General features: G+C 47.7%; 1 protein-coding gene across 1 annotated transcript in view; it reads left to right on the top strand.

Moving 5' to 3' along the window:
• The window catches only part of LOC119855182 (cystathionine beta-synthase-like), a 62,512-nt gene that overhangs the window by 12,624 nt on the left and 34,839 nt on the right, over nt 1-15,049 (top strand). Inside the window, 2 exon segments of the mRNA XM_043506654.1 lie at nt 11,346-11,553; nt 14,749-14,855. Of these exon segments, the coding sequence (XP_043362589.1) occupies nt 11,348-11,553; nt 14,749-14,855 (313 nt within the window). The 5' untranslated portion in view covers nt 11,346-11,347.

A 15,049-nucleotide genomic window follows, 5' to 3' on the forward strand; every position in this document is an offset into this window, starting at 1 on the left:
CAAAATCTCAAAGAAGTCATATCCATGATTTTTATTTCAGATGTGCAATTCATTGCAGTCTTAGAAGAACACAAAAGGAGAGCCTATATTTAGCTTGTGGTTAGCTTGTTAAAAAGCTAAGTTTCTTCAGGCTGAATTCTACATTGAAAACAAGGTTTAACCAACAGTTAGATTGCTTAGTGCTGTCCAAAGATTTGATTTGACCTGACCTTCATAGAATCATAGAATAGAATCATAGAATCATAGAATATCAGGGTTGGAAGGGACCCCAGAAGGTCATCTAGTCCAACCCCCTGCTCAAAGCAGGACCAAGTCCCAGTTAAATCATCCCAGCCAGGGCTTTGTCAAGCCTGACCTTAAAAACCTCTAAGGAAGGAGATTCTACCACCTCCCTAGGTAACGCATTCCAGTGTTTCACCACCCTCTTAGTGAAAAAGTTTTTCCTAATATCCAATCTAAACCTCCCCCATTGCAACTTGAGACCATTACTCCTCGTTCTGTCATCTGCTACCATTGAGAACAGTCTAGAGCCATCCTCTTTGAAACCCCCTTTCAGGTAGTTGAAAGCAGCTATCAAATCCCCCCTCATTCTTCTCTTCTGCAGACTAAACAATCCCAGCTCCCTCAGCCTCTCCTCATAAGTCATGTGCTCTAGACCCCTAATCATTTTTGTTGCCCTTCGTTGTACTCTTTCCAATTTATCCACATCCTTCCTGTAGTGTGGGGCCCAAAACTGGACACAGTACTCCAGATGAGGCCTCACCAGTGTCGAATAGAGGGGAACGATCACGTCCCTCGATCTGCTCGCTATGCCCCTACTTATACAACCCAAAATGCCATTGGCCTTCTTGGCAACAAGGGCACACTGCTGACTCATATCCAGCTTCTCGTCCACTGTCACCCCTAGGTCCTTTTCCGCAGAACTGCTGCCGAGCCATTCGGTCCCTAGTCTGTAGCGGTGCATTGGATTCTTCCATCCTAAGTGCAGGACCCTGCATTTATCCTTATTGAACCTCATTAGATTTCTTTTGGCCCAATCCTCCAATTTGTCTAGGTCCTTCTGTATCCTATCCCTCCCCTCCAGCGTATCTACCACTCCTCCCAGTTTAGTATCATCCGCAAATTTGCTGAGAGTGCAATCCACACCATCCTCCAGATCATTTATGAAGATATTGAACAAAACGGGCCCCAGGACCGACCCCTGGGGCACTCCACTTGACACCGGCTGCCAACTAGACATGGAGCCATTGATCACTACCCGTTGAGCCCGACAATCTAGCCAGCTTTCTACCCACCTTATAGTGCATTCATCCAGCCCATACTTCCTTAACTTGCTGACAAGAATGCTGTGGGAGACCGTGTCAAAAGCTTTGCTAAAGTCAAGAAACAATACATCCACTGCTTTCCCTTCATCCACAGAACCAGTAATCTCATCATAAAAGGCGATTAGATTAGTCAGGCATGACCTTCCCTTGGTGAATCCATGCTGACTGTTCCTGATCACTTTCCTCTCCTCTAAGTGCTTCAGGATTGATTCTTTGAGGACCTGCTCCATGATTTTTCCAGGGACTGAGGTGAGGCTGACCGGCCTGTAGTTCCCAGGATCCTCCTTCTTCCCTTTTTTAAAGATGGGCACTACATTAGCCTTTTTCCAGTCATCCGGGACTTCCCCCGTTCGCCACGAGTTTTCAAAGATAATGGCCAAGGGCTCTGCAATCACAGCCGCCAATTCCCTCAGCACTCTCGGATGCAATTCGTCCGGCCCCATGGACTTGTGCACGTCCAGCTTTTCTAAATAGTCCCTAACCACCTCTATCTCTACAGAGGGCTGGCCATCTCTTCCCCATTTTGTGTTGCCCAGCACAGCAGTCTGGGAGCTGACCTTGTTAGTGAAAACAGAGGCAAAAAAAGCATTGAGTACATTAGCTTTTTCCACATCCTCTGTCACTAGCTTGCCTCCCTCATTCAGTAAGGGGCCCACACCTTCCTTGGCTTCCTTCTTGTTGCCAACATACCTGAAGAAACCCTTCTTGTTACTCTTGACATCTCTTGCTAGCTGCAGCTCCAGGTGCGATTTGGCCCTCCTGATATCTTTCCTACATGCCCGAGCAATATTTTTATACTCTTCCCTGGTCATATGTCCAACCTTCCACTTCTTGTAAGCTTCTTTTTTATGTTTAAGATCCGCTAGGATTTCACCATTAAGCCAAGCTGGTCGCCTGCCATATTTACTATTCTTTCGACTCATCGGGATGGTTTGTCCCTGTAACCTCAACAGGGATTCCTTGAAATACAGCCAGCTCTCCTGGACTCCCTTCCCTTTCATGTTAGTCCCCCAGGGGATCCTGGCCATCTGTTCCCTGAGGGAGTCAAAGTCTGCTTTCCTGAAGTCCAGGGTCCGTATCCTGCTGCTTACCTTTCTTCCCTGCGTCAGGATCCTGAACTCAACCAACTCATGGTCACTGCCTCCCAGATTCCCATCCACTTTTGCTTCCCCCACTAATTCTACCCGGTTTGTGAGCAGCAGGTCAAGAAAAGCGCTCCCCCTAGTTGGCTCCCCTAGCACTTGCACCAGGAAATTGTCCCCTACGCTTTCCAAAAACTTCCTGGATTGTCTATGCACCGCTGTATTGCTCTCCCAGCAGATATCAGGAAAATTAAAGTCACCCATGAGAATCAGGGCATGCGATCTAGTAGCTTCCGTGAGTTGCCGGAAGAAAGCCTCATCCACCTCATCCCCCTGGTCCGGTGGTCTATAGCAGACTCCCACCATGACATCACTCTTGTTGCACACACTTCTAAACTTAATCCAGAGACACTCAGGTTTTTCCACAGTTTCGTACCGGAGCTCTGAGCAGTCATACTGCTCCCTTACATACAGTGCTACTCCCCCACCTTTTCTGCCCTGCCTGTCCTTCCTGAACAGTTTATAACCATCCATGACTGTACTCCAGTCATGTGAGTTATCCCACCAAGTCTCTGTTATTCCAATCACGTCATAATTCCTTGACATCACCAGGACCTCCAGTTCTCCCTGCTTGTTTCCAAGGCTTTGTGCATTTGTATATAAGCACTTGAGATAACCTGTTGATCGCCCCTCATTCCCAGTATGAGGCAGGAGCCCTCCCCTCACAGACCTTCCTGCCTGTGCTTCCTCCCGGTATCCCGCTTTCCCACTTACCTCAGGGCTTTGGTCTCCTTCCCCCGGTGAACCTAGTTTAAAGCCCTCCTCACTAGGTTAGCCAGCCTGCTGGCAAAGATGTTCTTCCCTCTCTTCGTAAGATGGAGCCCGTCTCTGCCCAGCACTCCGCCTTCATGGAACACCATCCCATGGTCAAAGAATCCAAAGCCTTCTCTCCGACACCACCTGCGTAGCCATTCGTTGACCTCCACGATTCGACGGTCCCTACCCAGGCCTTTTCCTTCCACGGGGAGGATGGACGAGAACACCACTTGCGCCTCCAACTCCTTTATCCTTCTTCCCAGAGCGACGTAGTCCGCAGTGATCCGCTCAAGGTCATTCTTGGCAGTATCATTGGTGCCCACGTGGAGAAGCAGGAAGGGGTAGCGATCCGAGGGCTTGATGAGTCTCGGCAGTCTCTCCGTCACATCACGAATCTTAGCCCCTGGCAAGCAGCAGACTTCTCGGTTTTCCCGGTCAGGGCGGCAGATAGATGACTCAGTCCCCCGGAGGAGAGAGTCCCCGACCACCACCACCCGCCTTCTCCTCTTGGGAGTGGTGGTCGTGGAACCCCCAACCTCAGGACATCGCATCTCATGCCTCCCAACCAGCGGAGTCTCCTTCCGCTTTCTCCCCCCAGACATATCATCTGGTCCACTCTCCGCATTGGTACCTGTGGAGAGAACATGAAAGCGGTTAGTTACCTGTGTCTGTGTTACTGGAACCCGGACATTCCGCTTACCTCTTCTGGAGGTCACATGTTGCCAAGCTTCTTCACTGGCCTCTTGGCTCCTCTGTGCAACCTGCTCTACATCTTTAGAGCTTTGTGCCCCTAGAAGGCTATCCTGAGTTTGGTCCAGAAAATCCTCAGTCTCTCGTATACAACGCAGGGTCGTTACCTGTTGCTCCAGACCTTCAATCTTCTCTTCCAATATGGAGACCAGCTTGCACTTTGTACAGACAAAGTCGCTTCTGTCCTGTGGAAGAAAGACAAACATGGCACATCCAGTGCAGGTCACAACAGCTGAATCCCCCCCTTCCATATCACCTACCTACTACGGAGCTTCCTCAGAGACGTTGGCAAGATGTAAGCCTCACTGGGCTCACTCCAGGCGAACTCCCAGGCAAACTCCTGCTGTGAGCTGCTCTGCTGTCCCCGCCGCTCAGCTGGTTCGCGGGGCTCTGGCTATTTTTAAACAGCCAGGCTTCCCTGACGCAAACACACAGACACCCTAATGCCCGCCCCCTGCAGGCTAGCAGCCAATCAGACACTCACTCAGGCTCCCTCCCAGCAAACACACGCTCGGATACTTCCTCAGCAAGCAAACACACACACTCGATACTTACCAGTCCCAGGCAAACTCCTGCTGTGAGCTGCTCTGCTGTCCCCGCTGCTCCGCTGGTTCGCTGCCGCTCAGCTGGTTCACCTTCCCTTACCCATGTGACAAATCAATGACATAAGGGAGTCAAGGGAGTGGGATGGTCACCCTAACAATAACACCACCTCCCTGTGTGGTGTAGAGCTGTGCAGTGCAAGTGTAGCGGCTGTATTTTTGTGTTGATTCTGAGTCCTCCAGCAGCTGTACCACAATACCGCTGTTCCTGCAAGAGTGATTGTTCTGGTCGCAGTTTTGAATTCTATTGCCCGGGGGTCATAGAAACCCAAAACCTGCCTCTTTAGGTTTTTGAAATGCTGTTTCCTCATGGCCTGTGCCAGTTGTGCAGGGGGATGCTGAAACAGGGATGAGCAGCAGGGTCCCATGAAAGCAAAAGAACTCTGTCATGGTTTCCAGAAGGCCAGGGAGGGCAGCAACAAATCTGGTGCTGTCGTGCAGCCCCAGCTGCTTCTACAGTGACTTGCATGCCATACCTGGCAGCAACCCCACAAGCACCCTGCAGACCTCTGTGGTCACTTTGCAGGAGCTCAAGGTGGAGACTCCTGCCAGCAGGAGAGGAGGTGGATGCGTGGGGACATAAAGACGTGATGGTGGACTCAAAGCATGCTGCAAGCCAGGAATTGTCTGAAACTTGGCTGGAGTCGAGCCAGCCCCTCCACACAAGCGTGGATGAACCTCCTGGTGAAGGGGAAGGGCGTTTGGTAAGTGCCTACATGCGTGTGTTTTTTTTTTTTTGTTTTCACTTCTTTGATTTTCACTGCCCAAAACGTCACCTCCCTCCCCTTTTGCCCTTCTTCCCCATTTAGAAATGGCATCCATTCCATCCGCAACCTTAAAACAGAGGCACTCCCTTTTGAAGGCTGTCTTTCCTAATGTAATGGGAATAGGGAATACATTCAAAAACACCATTATGGCTGTCGGATTACGCCATCCTGTTCAGATCAGTGTCCTGTGCTCGGGTAGTAGTAGAACAAACAGATAGTTGGCATCTGCTTTTCAGTCCTTTGGCTTGTTGAGCTAGGCAGGGAGTCAGGGCAGAGTACTTTATCTGTGTAGGGTTGTCCGTTTTAGTTTCTTGAGAGAGCTCCATGAAACGTACATGGAGATACTTTACAGTCCTTTCCCATAGATTTCTAGGGATGGCAGCCTGGTTTCTTCTACTGTGATAGGAAACTTTCCATACCACTCCTGTGGTGAGTACTCCAATGGTGCCAGGTGACAACAGGTTTGGAGCCCACGGGTGGCTTTGGGATGCTGCCAGCAGCTGGGTTCTCTGCCTTTGTGCCTCATGAGTTAATATCAGCCCGGATCGCTGTGGCCTGTGGAAAATATTGCTAGCACTCTCAGCACTTTCCTTATACCCATACTCAGGTAGGGGAGCCCAACATTTATAGCTTCCACGGTCCTCTTTTCTCCCTCCCCCGCCACTAGGCCATACTGACTATGGTTTGAGCTGCAGAATGGTGCTGTAGTGATCAGCTCCAAAGCTGAAGTGACAATTAGCATTTCTAAAGGTATTTATGGGAGTAAGGGAAAGGAATTCTGACACGTCTTTTCCTTTCCATGGTGGTTGCAAATCTAATGGTGCATTTGTCTGTTTTAATCAGGGGCCTCCAGGGGTGCCCCTCTGCACCTGCTGAACATCTGACCCTCAAGAAGAGGAGCAAGAAGAGGACTGGGAGAATCTGTTCTGCAAGATCCTCCAATCCTCTATGGTCTCAGATGGTGAATGCAGGGCTTGGAGAGGCCCCATGACCATGGAAAAGGTCTGGGAATGGAGAGAGTGGCTACTGCAGGAGAACCAAAAGGACCAAGAGGCACACTGGAAAATGCACCAGGATATAATGGGATTACTCAAGCAACAAACAACTTTGCACAGAATTACTCACCTTCGTGCCCAAAGATCCTGAATTCAGCAGCCTTTCCAGACCTTGGAGAACTCCATGGTCACAGCTCCCTACAACCCCAACACACTGGTGGCAGCATGGTGTACCTCCTTACCCCTACTACTCCACAGCACAGGGGACAGCAAAGAGAGCAATAGCTACACGTACACCAAGTTGTGAAAACAGGTCGGTGCTTGTGTTGCCATACAGTATAGTCAGTTATTAGGTTTTACATACATGGACATGAATGTTTGCTTTTTAATTCTATTTTTACTGGGGATTTAAAATACGATTCACCCAGTTAGTGTTGATAAAAAGTTTTTAATCTTGTGTGTGTTTGTTCTTTGATTTTGTTGTCTGTTTCTTTGCTGAATTTTTGGAAACTCAGTATCTTGCTTAGCCTACCCCTCACATTACAGAATACAGAGCACGAGGTGAAAACCCACCTATACTAAGTACAAGCAAATAAGTACACATGAGAGACACGTTATAAGCAACATAACACTACTGTGGCTGATTGTTAAAATGGTCTTCAAAGCCAGCATTTCTCAAGTGCAGCTACTGTGGCTGCATGTGGCCCCAGGGGGGTTTTCTGCAGCCATGACAGCCTCCTGGGCAGAGATGGGGGAGGGGCAAAGCAGCCGCTCCTCCCTGCAGTGTCCAGGGGCGGGCTTCCACCATTGGAGTCTGGGGGTGGGCTTCAGCTCTTCCCCTCCTCCCAGCTCCAGCCGTGGGGCTGGTCTTATCTAGTGCTGTAGTCAAGATGCCAGGAACAGGGTGAGCCTGGGGTGTGAGGCTACGGAAGGCAGCTCAGGGCAATGAGTGGGGGAAGCAGCGGGGGCCGGGAGATGCAGTGAGCACCGGGGGATCTGTGGGGGCCAGGGGCACCAACATACAACTGTACCTTTTTATTATTGTCTGGGCGAAAACAAGACCCTACATAAATAAATTACAATAATTTGGACATTTCTAACACAGGTGAATTGTACCTCCTGTATTAGCAACACTTGTGAGAATTGTGCTGAGCTGTGCAGGGTCCATGCTTCTGCCAGAGGTATGGTAGAGCCTGAAAAGCGGTGTGAGGGACTGTGGAATTTTTAAAAAGGCACAACATGTATGGGATAGAGAAAGTGGGAACTCCATCCCTGGGTGAATTGCTGGTATCTCACAAAGCATTGAGCTGGAAAGTAGTATGGAGTCTACTAAGATACCTACACATGGTGCAACACATTCTACATTGACACAAGCACTTGTGGTGAGAATGTGTAGCTCTGATGCAAGCAACTGTTCAGCTATGTGCCTGAGGGGCAGACAAAAGTCAGCAGCTGTATGCTGACATAACTTGAGTCAACCAACCTTGGTAGCATAGACTTGGCCTGGATCCAAGTGAGCATTGAGCAGCTGGGCTGGGGGAGGAAGAGACAGGTGTAGCCAGCTGCCCCAATACCCTATCAGTAAGGGCAGTGTGGCAGTATGCTGGCAAGCAGTAATATAAGAGGGCTTCATTTGTTCTCCCATATTAGAGAATCTTTCAACCGCTGTTTAACAGAATTTACAGATTTATCTGATATCCCTACCACACAACTGTTACTAATCCTGTTTTACCAATCCTGTCCACTTTGTTTTGCAGTATTTGCTCTGAAGCACAGGGAAAAAAAAATTCTACTTTGATGAATAGTGAATAGTAATAAGATTCCTGGGGGGGGGGATCAAATTTCTCTTGGATTAAGTCTATGCTTAGGAAAATGTCAAACTGGGAGGCTTCTATTTTAAGCTAAAGTCCCAAAGAGATAAAATGAGTTTCTGAGAAATGAAGTGGGAGAGCTTTTAATCTTGGGCATAATATCAGCAGAAAACTTGGCAACCTTGTTAAAGTCTAAAATCCATTTAAATTGTAAACAAAATAAAATAAATGCAGCAGAGCATATCTGAACAGCTGTGTGTGTCGCACCTCATAGCGGCTACTATTTGTCTAGCATAATTTGTTTACATTTTTTGAAAGGGCCAAATTCTGCCCTGCCTTGAAATCAGTGGGGCTTTATGGTTTGTCAGGACATAATTTGGCCTAAATGTAGGATTAGAATATCTTGTGACTGGAAAAAAATGTGTTCATGTGCACAGATATTTTATTTTCAGGATGCGTATCCAGGCAGCCTGCACTTCACACAGGTTAATTATGCTGAGGGGTGTTCGTGAAACTGAGGGGATAAAGCCAGGCATAGCTGTTGTCCAACCTTTCCTGCACTGCTCTGCCAGTGAGGTCCTGGTCGAGGCGCATCACCCTCTCTCCCAAGGCCAGGGCCTCTGCAGAGTGGAGCCTGTAATGGTTTTGACACCAATAAACACACGGGCAAAAATTTTCCAAGTGACTTACAGGCTTTGGGTGGCCAATTTGAGACCACTTAAAGGAACTGTTTTCGAAGGTGGGCACTCAGCACTTTGGAAAATCTCAAGCCCTTTCAAGGTGTCTCAAGATGGGCACCAAAAAATAACTAACTAGTCACTTTTTAAAATCTTGACCAGTCACTGATGTGGAGTGACTTTATCTGGGGTTTGAGCCTATCTCTGTAGAAGTGAAAAATGAGTCTGCGTCAGAGAATGCCCCATGAAGCTTTTGTTTTGCTTGCTGCCAGTATTCTATGCATTGTGGCCTAATGCCCAAATGAGGTAAAGACAAATAAACCTGAAGAGCATATTGACTAATTGATTCTTCTGAATCATTTACCTTCCATGCTGAATACCCTAATACAGATGCACACCCTAGAATTCACTGACCGCTGTTATCTTTATAGGTTTATCCTGGGCAGAGAGATTTGGGCATGGGTCTAGAGGGAAATAATGGAGATAAAATGAAGAAGAGTGCTTTGATCCAAATTAGGTTTAGGATGGTGTTCAAATTCGAAGCTGAATCAGGGCCAGGGTTTAGATTTGCTGGGTCTAAAGTTTCATAGGATTAGCTGCTGTTGTGAGATTCCTGCCATTGTGAGATGCAGTGTCACGGGAATGGCTTTCTCAAGCCATTCTGGTCTGGAACCAAAATCATAACACAGAGAACCTGGATCTGGCACTTGGGATCTCAGATTCTCTTCACCCTCCGGAAATTTTAAAGAGATTTGAGGGTCTGGTTTCAGCATATCTCTAGAAAATAACTTCCAGAGCAAAAGGAAAACCTGTTATGCCCATCAAATGTAGTGGGGTTTATAATCCTTTTAAAATTGATATGTTCAAGCAATGGGGTTTCTTATGTCCCCTCCCATGAGAATGCATTTGGAAAAGACATGGGTTCAGCTATGCTACCCTATCCAAAAAAGCTATGTCATTGGGGGGGGGGGGTTTGTAGACACATGACCTAAAATAAGACCTATTAATCATCTGCATAGAGTGACTCAGGAAATCTAGTCCAAAATAAATAGTCCTTCATAAAACTGGCCCTGTGAGCCTACCGCTCTTTCCTGTAGAGCTTGGTCTTGGAAGCAATTCAGCTCCAGGTTTTATTTTTCTTTGTGGCTTTTGCTAAAGTTTCTCCCCACATCCAGGTTAGTTTCCCTCATTGCCTTGCTCCAGAGCGGGCGGATACCTACTCCCCTGCCCTCCCCAGAGACAGAGTTTTCAGGGGTGTTTCTGGGTTTTTGCCAGACCAGTAGTTCTATGGCAGCTCTCTCTCACTTTCACCCACCCATTGAGGATCCTCTTGCCTCTCTAACACAACCATTCCCTACCCCCTTCTCTTCTACCTACAACACAGCCACATTATCTGGTTAGGAAGATAAATGCAGGTCTGTCTAGAGTCAGTCAGCACTGCTGTCCGATCATCCAGGGGGTATATGCCTGCCAGCCATCTGCTTGGGATGGGGAGATCCTAGCTCTTTGGGGTAGAAAGTGGTGATGGCTTGTTTTTTGTTGGGGGGGAGACTCCACTGCTCCATTGATCAGTCTTGTCTCTTGATCTTTGAGACCGCCTGCTGTAAACTGTGGGCAGCTTCTAATTAATACCAGTCTGTCTTCACGGCATTATCATTGCACAGGATGTGGTCACAAATTTTTGCACTCAGTGCTGCCCCAAAGCCAAGCCCAACTTCCCATTTCAGTTATCAGCCCTTCATAGCTTGAACCGTGATCATAACACTGACTGGCGTCACGGTGCTGCATAAACCCTAACCCGCCCTTAAAAGACCGTTGTATGTTATTGTTTTCATATATAGGGAAACTTAGGCTGGAAGATCACTCATGTAGTTGCTCTGTGCCGATGGGAGTGAGCTCTCCCATTGACATAATAAAACCACCTCCACGAGGGGCAGTAGCTATGTCTGAGGGAGAAGGTCTCCCACTGATATAGTGCTGTGCACACTGCTGCTTAACCCAGCAAAATTTACGTCGCTCAGAGGGGTTCGCTATTCACATCCCCGAGCGACATAAGTTTTGCCAACATAAGTACTAGGGTAGATATAGCCTAAGATTCTGATGCTAAGTGATTTGCCCAAGCTCACCATAGAGAGTTAGCAGCAAGCTATTATCAGATCATAGAAGTTCCTGCCTCCAGCTGTGTGTTTAGATGGCTAGGCGATGGCATCTCCCTGGAACTTGATACTAGAACAGTATGAGACTGAGCCCCTCCTCTAATGAGGTGAAAAGATGGGGAAAGCAGAAGATTCCAGAAGACTTCAGCTTTGTGTGTCATAATAAAGGCAAGACAGTAGCAGTATGTTGTGTAAGCCTACATTGCTCTTATGTTCGGTTGCTTCCATAATAATCTGTAACATCATGATACAGCAGGGTTTAAAGTAGTCTGCTGCATATGTTAAGTGGCTTTGAGGTAATCCTTTTGCTTCCGAGGAAGCTCAAAGTGAGTCTCAATGGCAGGTTCTTCTTTCCTTTTCAAAGACATGATGCCTTCAGTTCCTCCAAAAGCAGAGATGGACACCGGTTCCTGCTCTCACTTCTCTGCTAAATGCCTGCTGAACGGAGGGCTGGAGAAGGAGCCCTGTAACATCGGTGAGGAGAGAAAGTGGATCCGACCTGACACCCCTAGCAAATGTACCTGGGAGCTGGGGAAACCCCCCTCTGAATCCCCTCATTATCACCCCACTTTGTAAGTGATACCTTTCTTTCTTTGTTGCCTTGCAGTGTTAACCAAGACTTTATCCCTTCAAAGCACTGCATGGGTTTAACTAAAGATGTGAATTTTTTTTAGCTGTATTAGTTAAATTGGCATGCTTTTGCATATGGATACTTTTATATCCGATACCTATAATGTACAGTTGCAAGCTCAATATGTTTAAACCTAGCTTATGTTATAAAAGAGGCAAACTCCCATTGACTTTAATGGGGTCAAGAGGTCATCTTTTGTGTTTGACAGTTTTTTGCTTTCTCATATTTACACATTCACTTTCATCTTCCTTAAATGGTGCTATTTAACCCTCCCTCCCCAAAAATGCAGACAAGAAATGAATAAATTCACCAAGAATTTCATCACACCTACCTATAATTGCAGCATTAATCTGTGCTCAGCATTTCATAGATTCTTACAGCCAGAAAGGAACATTAGATTCATAGATACTATTAGATCATCTAGTTCAGTGGTTTTCAAACTTTTTTCATTTATGGACCCCTAAAAAATTTCGAATGGAGGTGCACAGCCCTTTGGAAATCTTAGACATAGTCTGCGGTCCCTGGGTTGAAAAACTACCGTTTTATGGTAATGACAACCTTTTGCAGACCCCTTAAATATAGTCTGCAAACCGCTAGGGGTCCACGGATGACTGGTTGAAAATCACTGATCTAGTCTGACTATTTCCAGTCTGCTTTTGTTGACAAACCATGGTTTGGAGCAGTCATGGCATTGATGGAGATTATTTGTGCATGCTCAGCAGAGATGACTGAAGCATTCATTTTCCCTGGAAGGGCTGAAATTTATGCTAACCTACTTCAGATGGTGAGAGCGTAGCAGGCTGTGGATCGCAGCTTTGTAGCTCTTGCCTTTGACCTGGGAATCATTCTTTACCTCCCTCCCCCTGTATATCTCGCCAGTGAATATGCTTTTTATTGTAGCCCCTATCTGCTAGAAGGAGAAAATGTCTGAAATCTTATAAATTCCCTCCCTGCTCCCCCTCGTTACTAATTTGAGATGCAGAGAACTCCTTTTCATCTCTTTCCTTAAAATTAACAATACCCCTTCCAAGCTAGAACAGCCTGTTCTTGATGTTTAATAAATAAGTTTTCCAACTCTTCTAAACAAAACATTGTACAAACATTCCTTCCCATTAGCCTTTTGCTTAAAGAAGCTGATGGGAAGGTGCATTAGCCAGAGGGCTTGTCTATACGGGCAAGTTTCTTTGCAGTAAAGCAGCTTTTTGCACTCAAATGGCAGATGCGTACACACTGCCATTCTGTGCATAGAAACTCCTCAGTTGCAGCGCTGCAAAAAACCCACCTCAACAAGCATCGTAAGGCTGTTTATGCAGAGGCTCCAGCACTCTGTTGCCAGTGTAGGTACTTAATTGCTTTCTGTGCTGTAATTGGCCTCCGGAGCTGTCCCATAATGCCTCAAGTGTCTGCGCTCTGCTCATTGTTTTGAACTCGGCTGCCCTGGAGATGTGTGCCCCTCCCCTTTCAAAGCTCCATTTCTGACAGCTGTTGTGTGCTGTGCTGATCTGCTCCGGGACACACCGCAAACCGTTAATGTGGAATGCTCGTGCAGTTGAACACAGAGGCGTGCTTATGAGAGAGAGAGAGAGTGCACCCAGGGAGGGAGGCGGGGGCTGATGTCGGGGTTTCCCCTTCCCCTGCCTCAAGACTGGTTGCTTCTTGCTGCTGTCTGAACTTAAAAGACAGCATGTTGAGAGACTCTCTGTCCCCCCAAAACTCACTGTCTCTCTTCCTCCCCCCCCACACACACTCTGCCTCCCACCCCCACCACTTCAGTTGAAAAGTAGCTGTCAGTGTATTAGGATGCCCATGGAACAATGGGATTGGGAAATCTGCATCATGTGACGCTGTGCCTGCGCCATGAGACATTGCAAACCATTCCCAAAGCACCCTGCAGCCAGTTGCACAGTGGGATAGCTACCACAATTCACTGCTGTCTTTGCAGTTGCAAGAGCTGCTAATGTGTATGTGCTCCAGCATCACAAAGAGCACAGTGTGGACATGCAACAGCAGTTTAATTCCAGCGTTTTAATAAAAGGGGTATAACTTGTGGCGCAGAAACTTACCAATATAGACATACCCAGAGTTAGCTCATGTTAAGTAACCTATTAAGCAGTTGCCCTGATCAAGTGAATAATTAAGTTGTTGGTAATGATGACAATAAACTACATTAGCCATTTTTCAAACTTTGGGTTGCAACCCAGTACTGGGTCGCTCTGGTCAGCACCGCCGACTGGAATATTAAAAGTTCCATCGGCAGTGCTGCCCAGCTATGGCAGGCAAGTGCCTACCTGTTTTGACACCGTGCTGCACCCCGGAAGCAGCCAGCAGCTGGTCCAGCTTCTAAGCAGGGGGGCCACGAAGCTCCGCATGCTGCCCCCGCTCCGAGCACTGGCTCTGCACTCTGAACTGGTGGGGACGTGCCTAAGAGCCAGACCTGCTGCTGTCCGCTTCTGGGGTGCAGTGCAGTCCGCAGTGCCAGGACTGGCAGGAAGCCTGCCTTAGCCCCCCCACTGCGCCACTGACTGGGAGCCGCCAGAGGTAAGTCCACACCCCAATACCCTGCCCCAGCCCTGAGCCCCCCCAAAACCTGGAACCCTTTCCTGCACCCAAAACCCCTCATCCCTGGCCCCACCCCAGAGCCTGCACCCCCAGCCCAGAGCCCTGACTTCCTCCTGCACCCCAATCCCCTGCCCCAGCCCTGAGCCCCCACAAACCTGGAGCCCCTCCTGCACCCAAAACTCCTCATCCCTAGTCCCAGTCCAGAGCCCCTTCCCACACCCTGAACCCCTCATTCCAAACCGCAGCCCCCACCCCTGAGCCCCCCCACACACCCCAAACCCCTCATCCCCAGCTCCATTGGGTCACGGGCATCAACAATTTTCTTCAACTGGGTCCCCAGAAAAAAATTTTTTTGAAACCACTGAACTACATAAGGCGTGAGGTAAATGCATGTTCTTTGCACTATCCATACCATTTCACTGATGTCTGATTACTCCAAAAGTTTTGGATCAGGGTTTTGCTATCTTAGAGAGTCCTTTCTGTTGTGAACTTCTGTACGTTTAAAAAGAATATCCAAAATAAGCATTTGACCTCCCAGTGTTACCGCCAACAACTAATCGATGTGTCTGTGCATTAGGCCAAAGTCTCCAAACATCCTGCCAAACATTCTGAAGAAAATTGGTGATACTCCTATGGTACAAATCAACAGGATCGGAAAGTTCTTTGGACTCAAGTGTGAACTCTGTGAGTACCTGCTGCAGATAGAAGTTAGAGATGTATCTTCAGATGTCGAGTTAGAGGTGTATCTTCAGAAATCTGGATCACCCTATTTAACAGTGTTCATGAGAGCTGGTTGGGAAATGCTTTTTATTCCTGCGGAAAAAGTTGACAAAAATGAATGTGCTGCCCAAAAAAAGAGAGAGAGAGAGAATTCTTCA

This window comes from Dermochelys coriacea, chromosome 1 (assembly GCF_009764565.3).
Source record: "Dermochelys coriacea isolate rDerCor1 chromosome 1, rDerCor1.pri.v4, whole genome shotgun sequence".
Classification (NCBI taxonomy): domain Eukaryota; kingdom Metazoa; phylum Chordata; order Testudines; family Dermochelyidae; genus Dermochelys; species Dermochelys coriacea.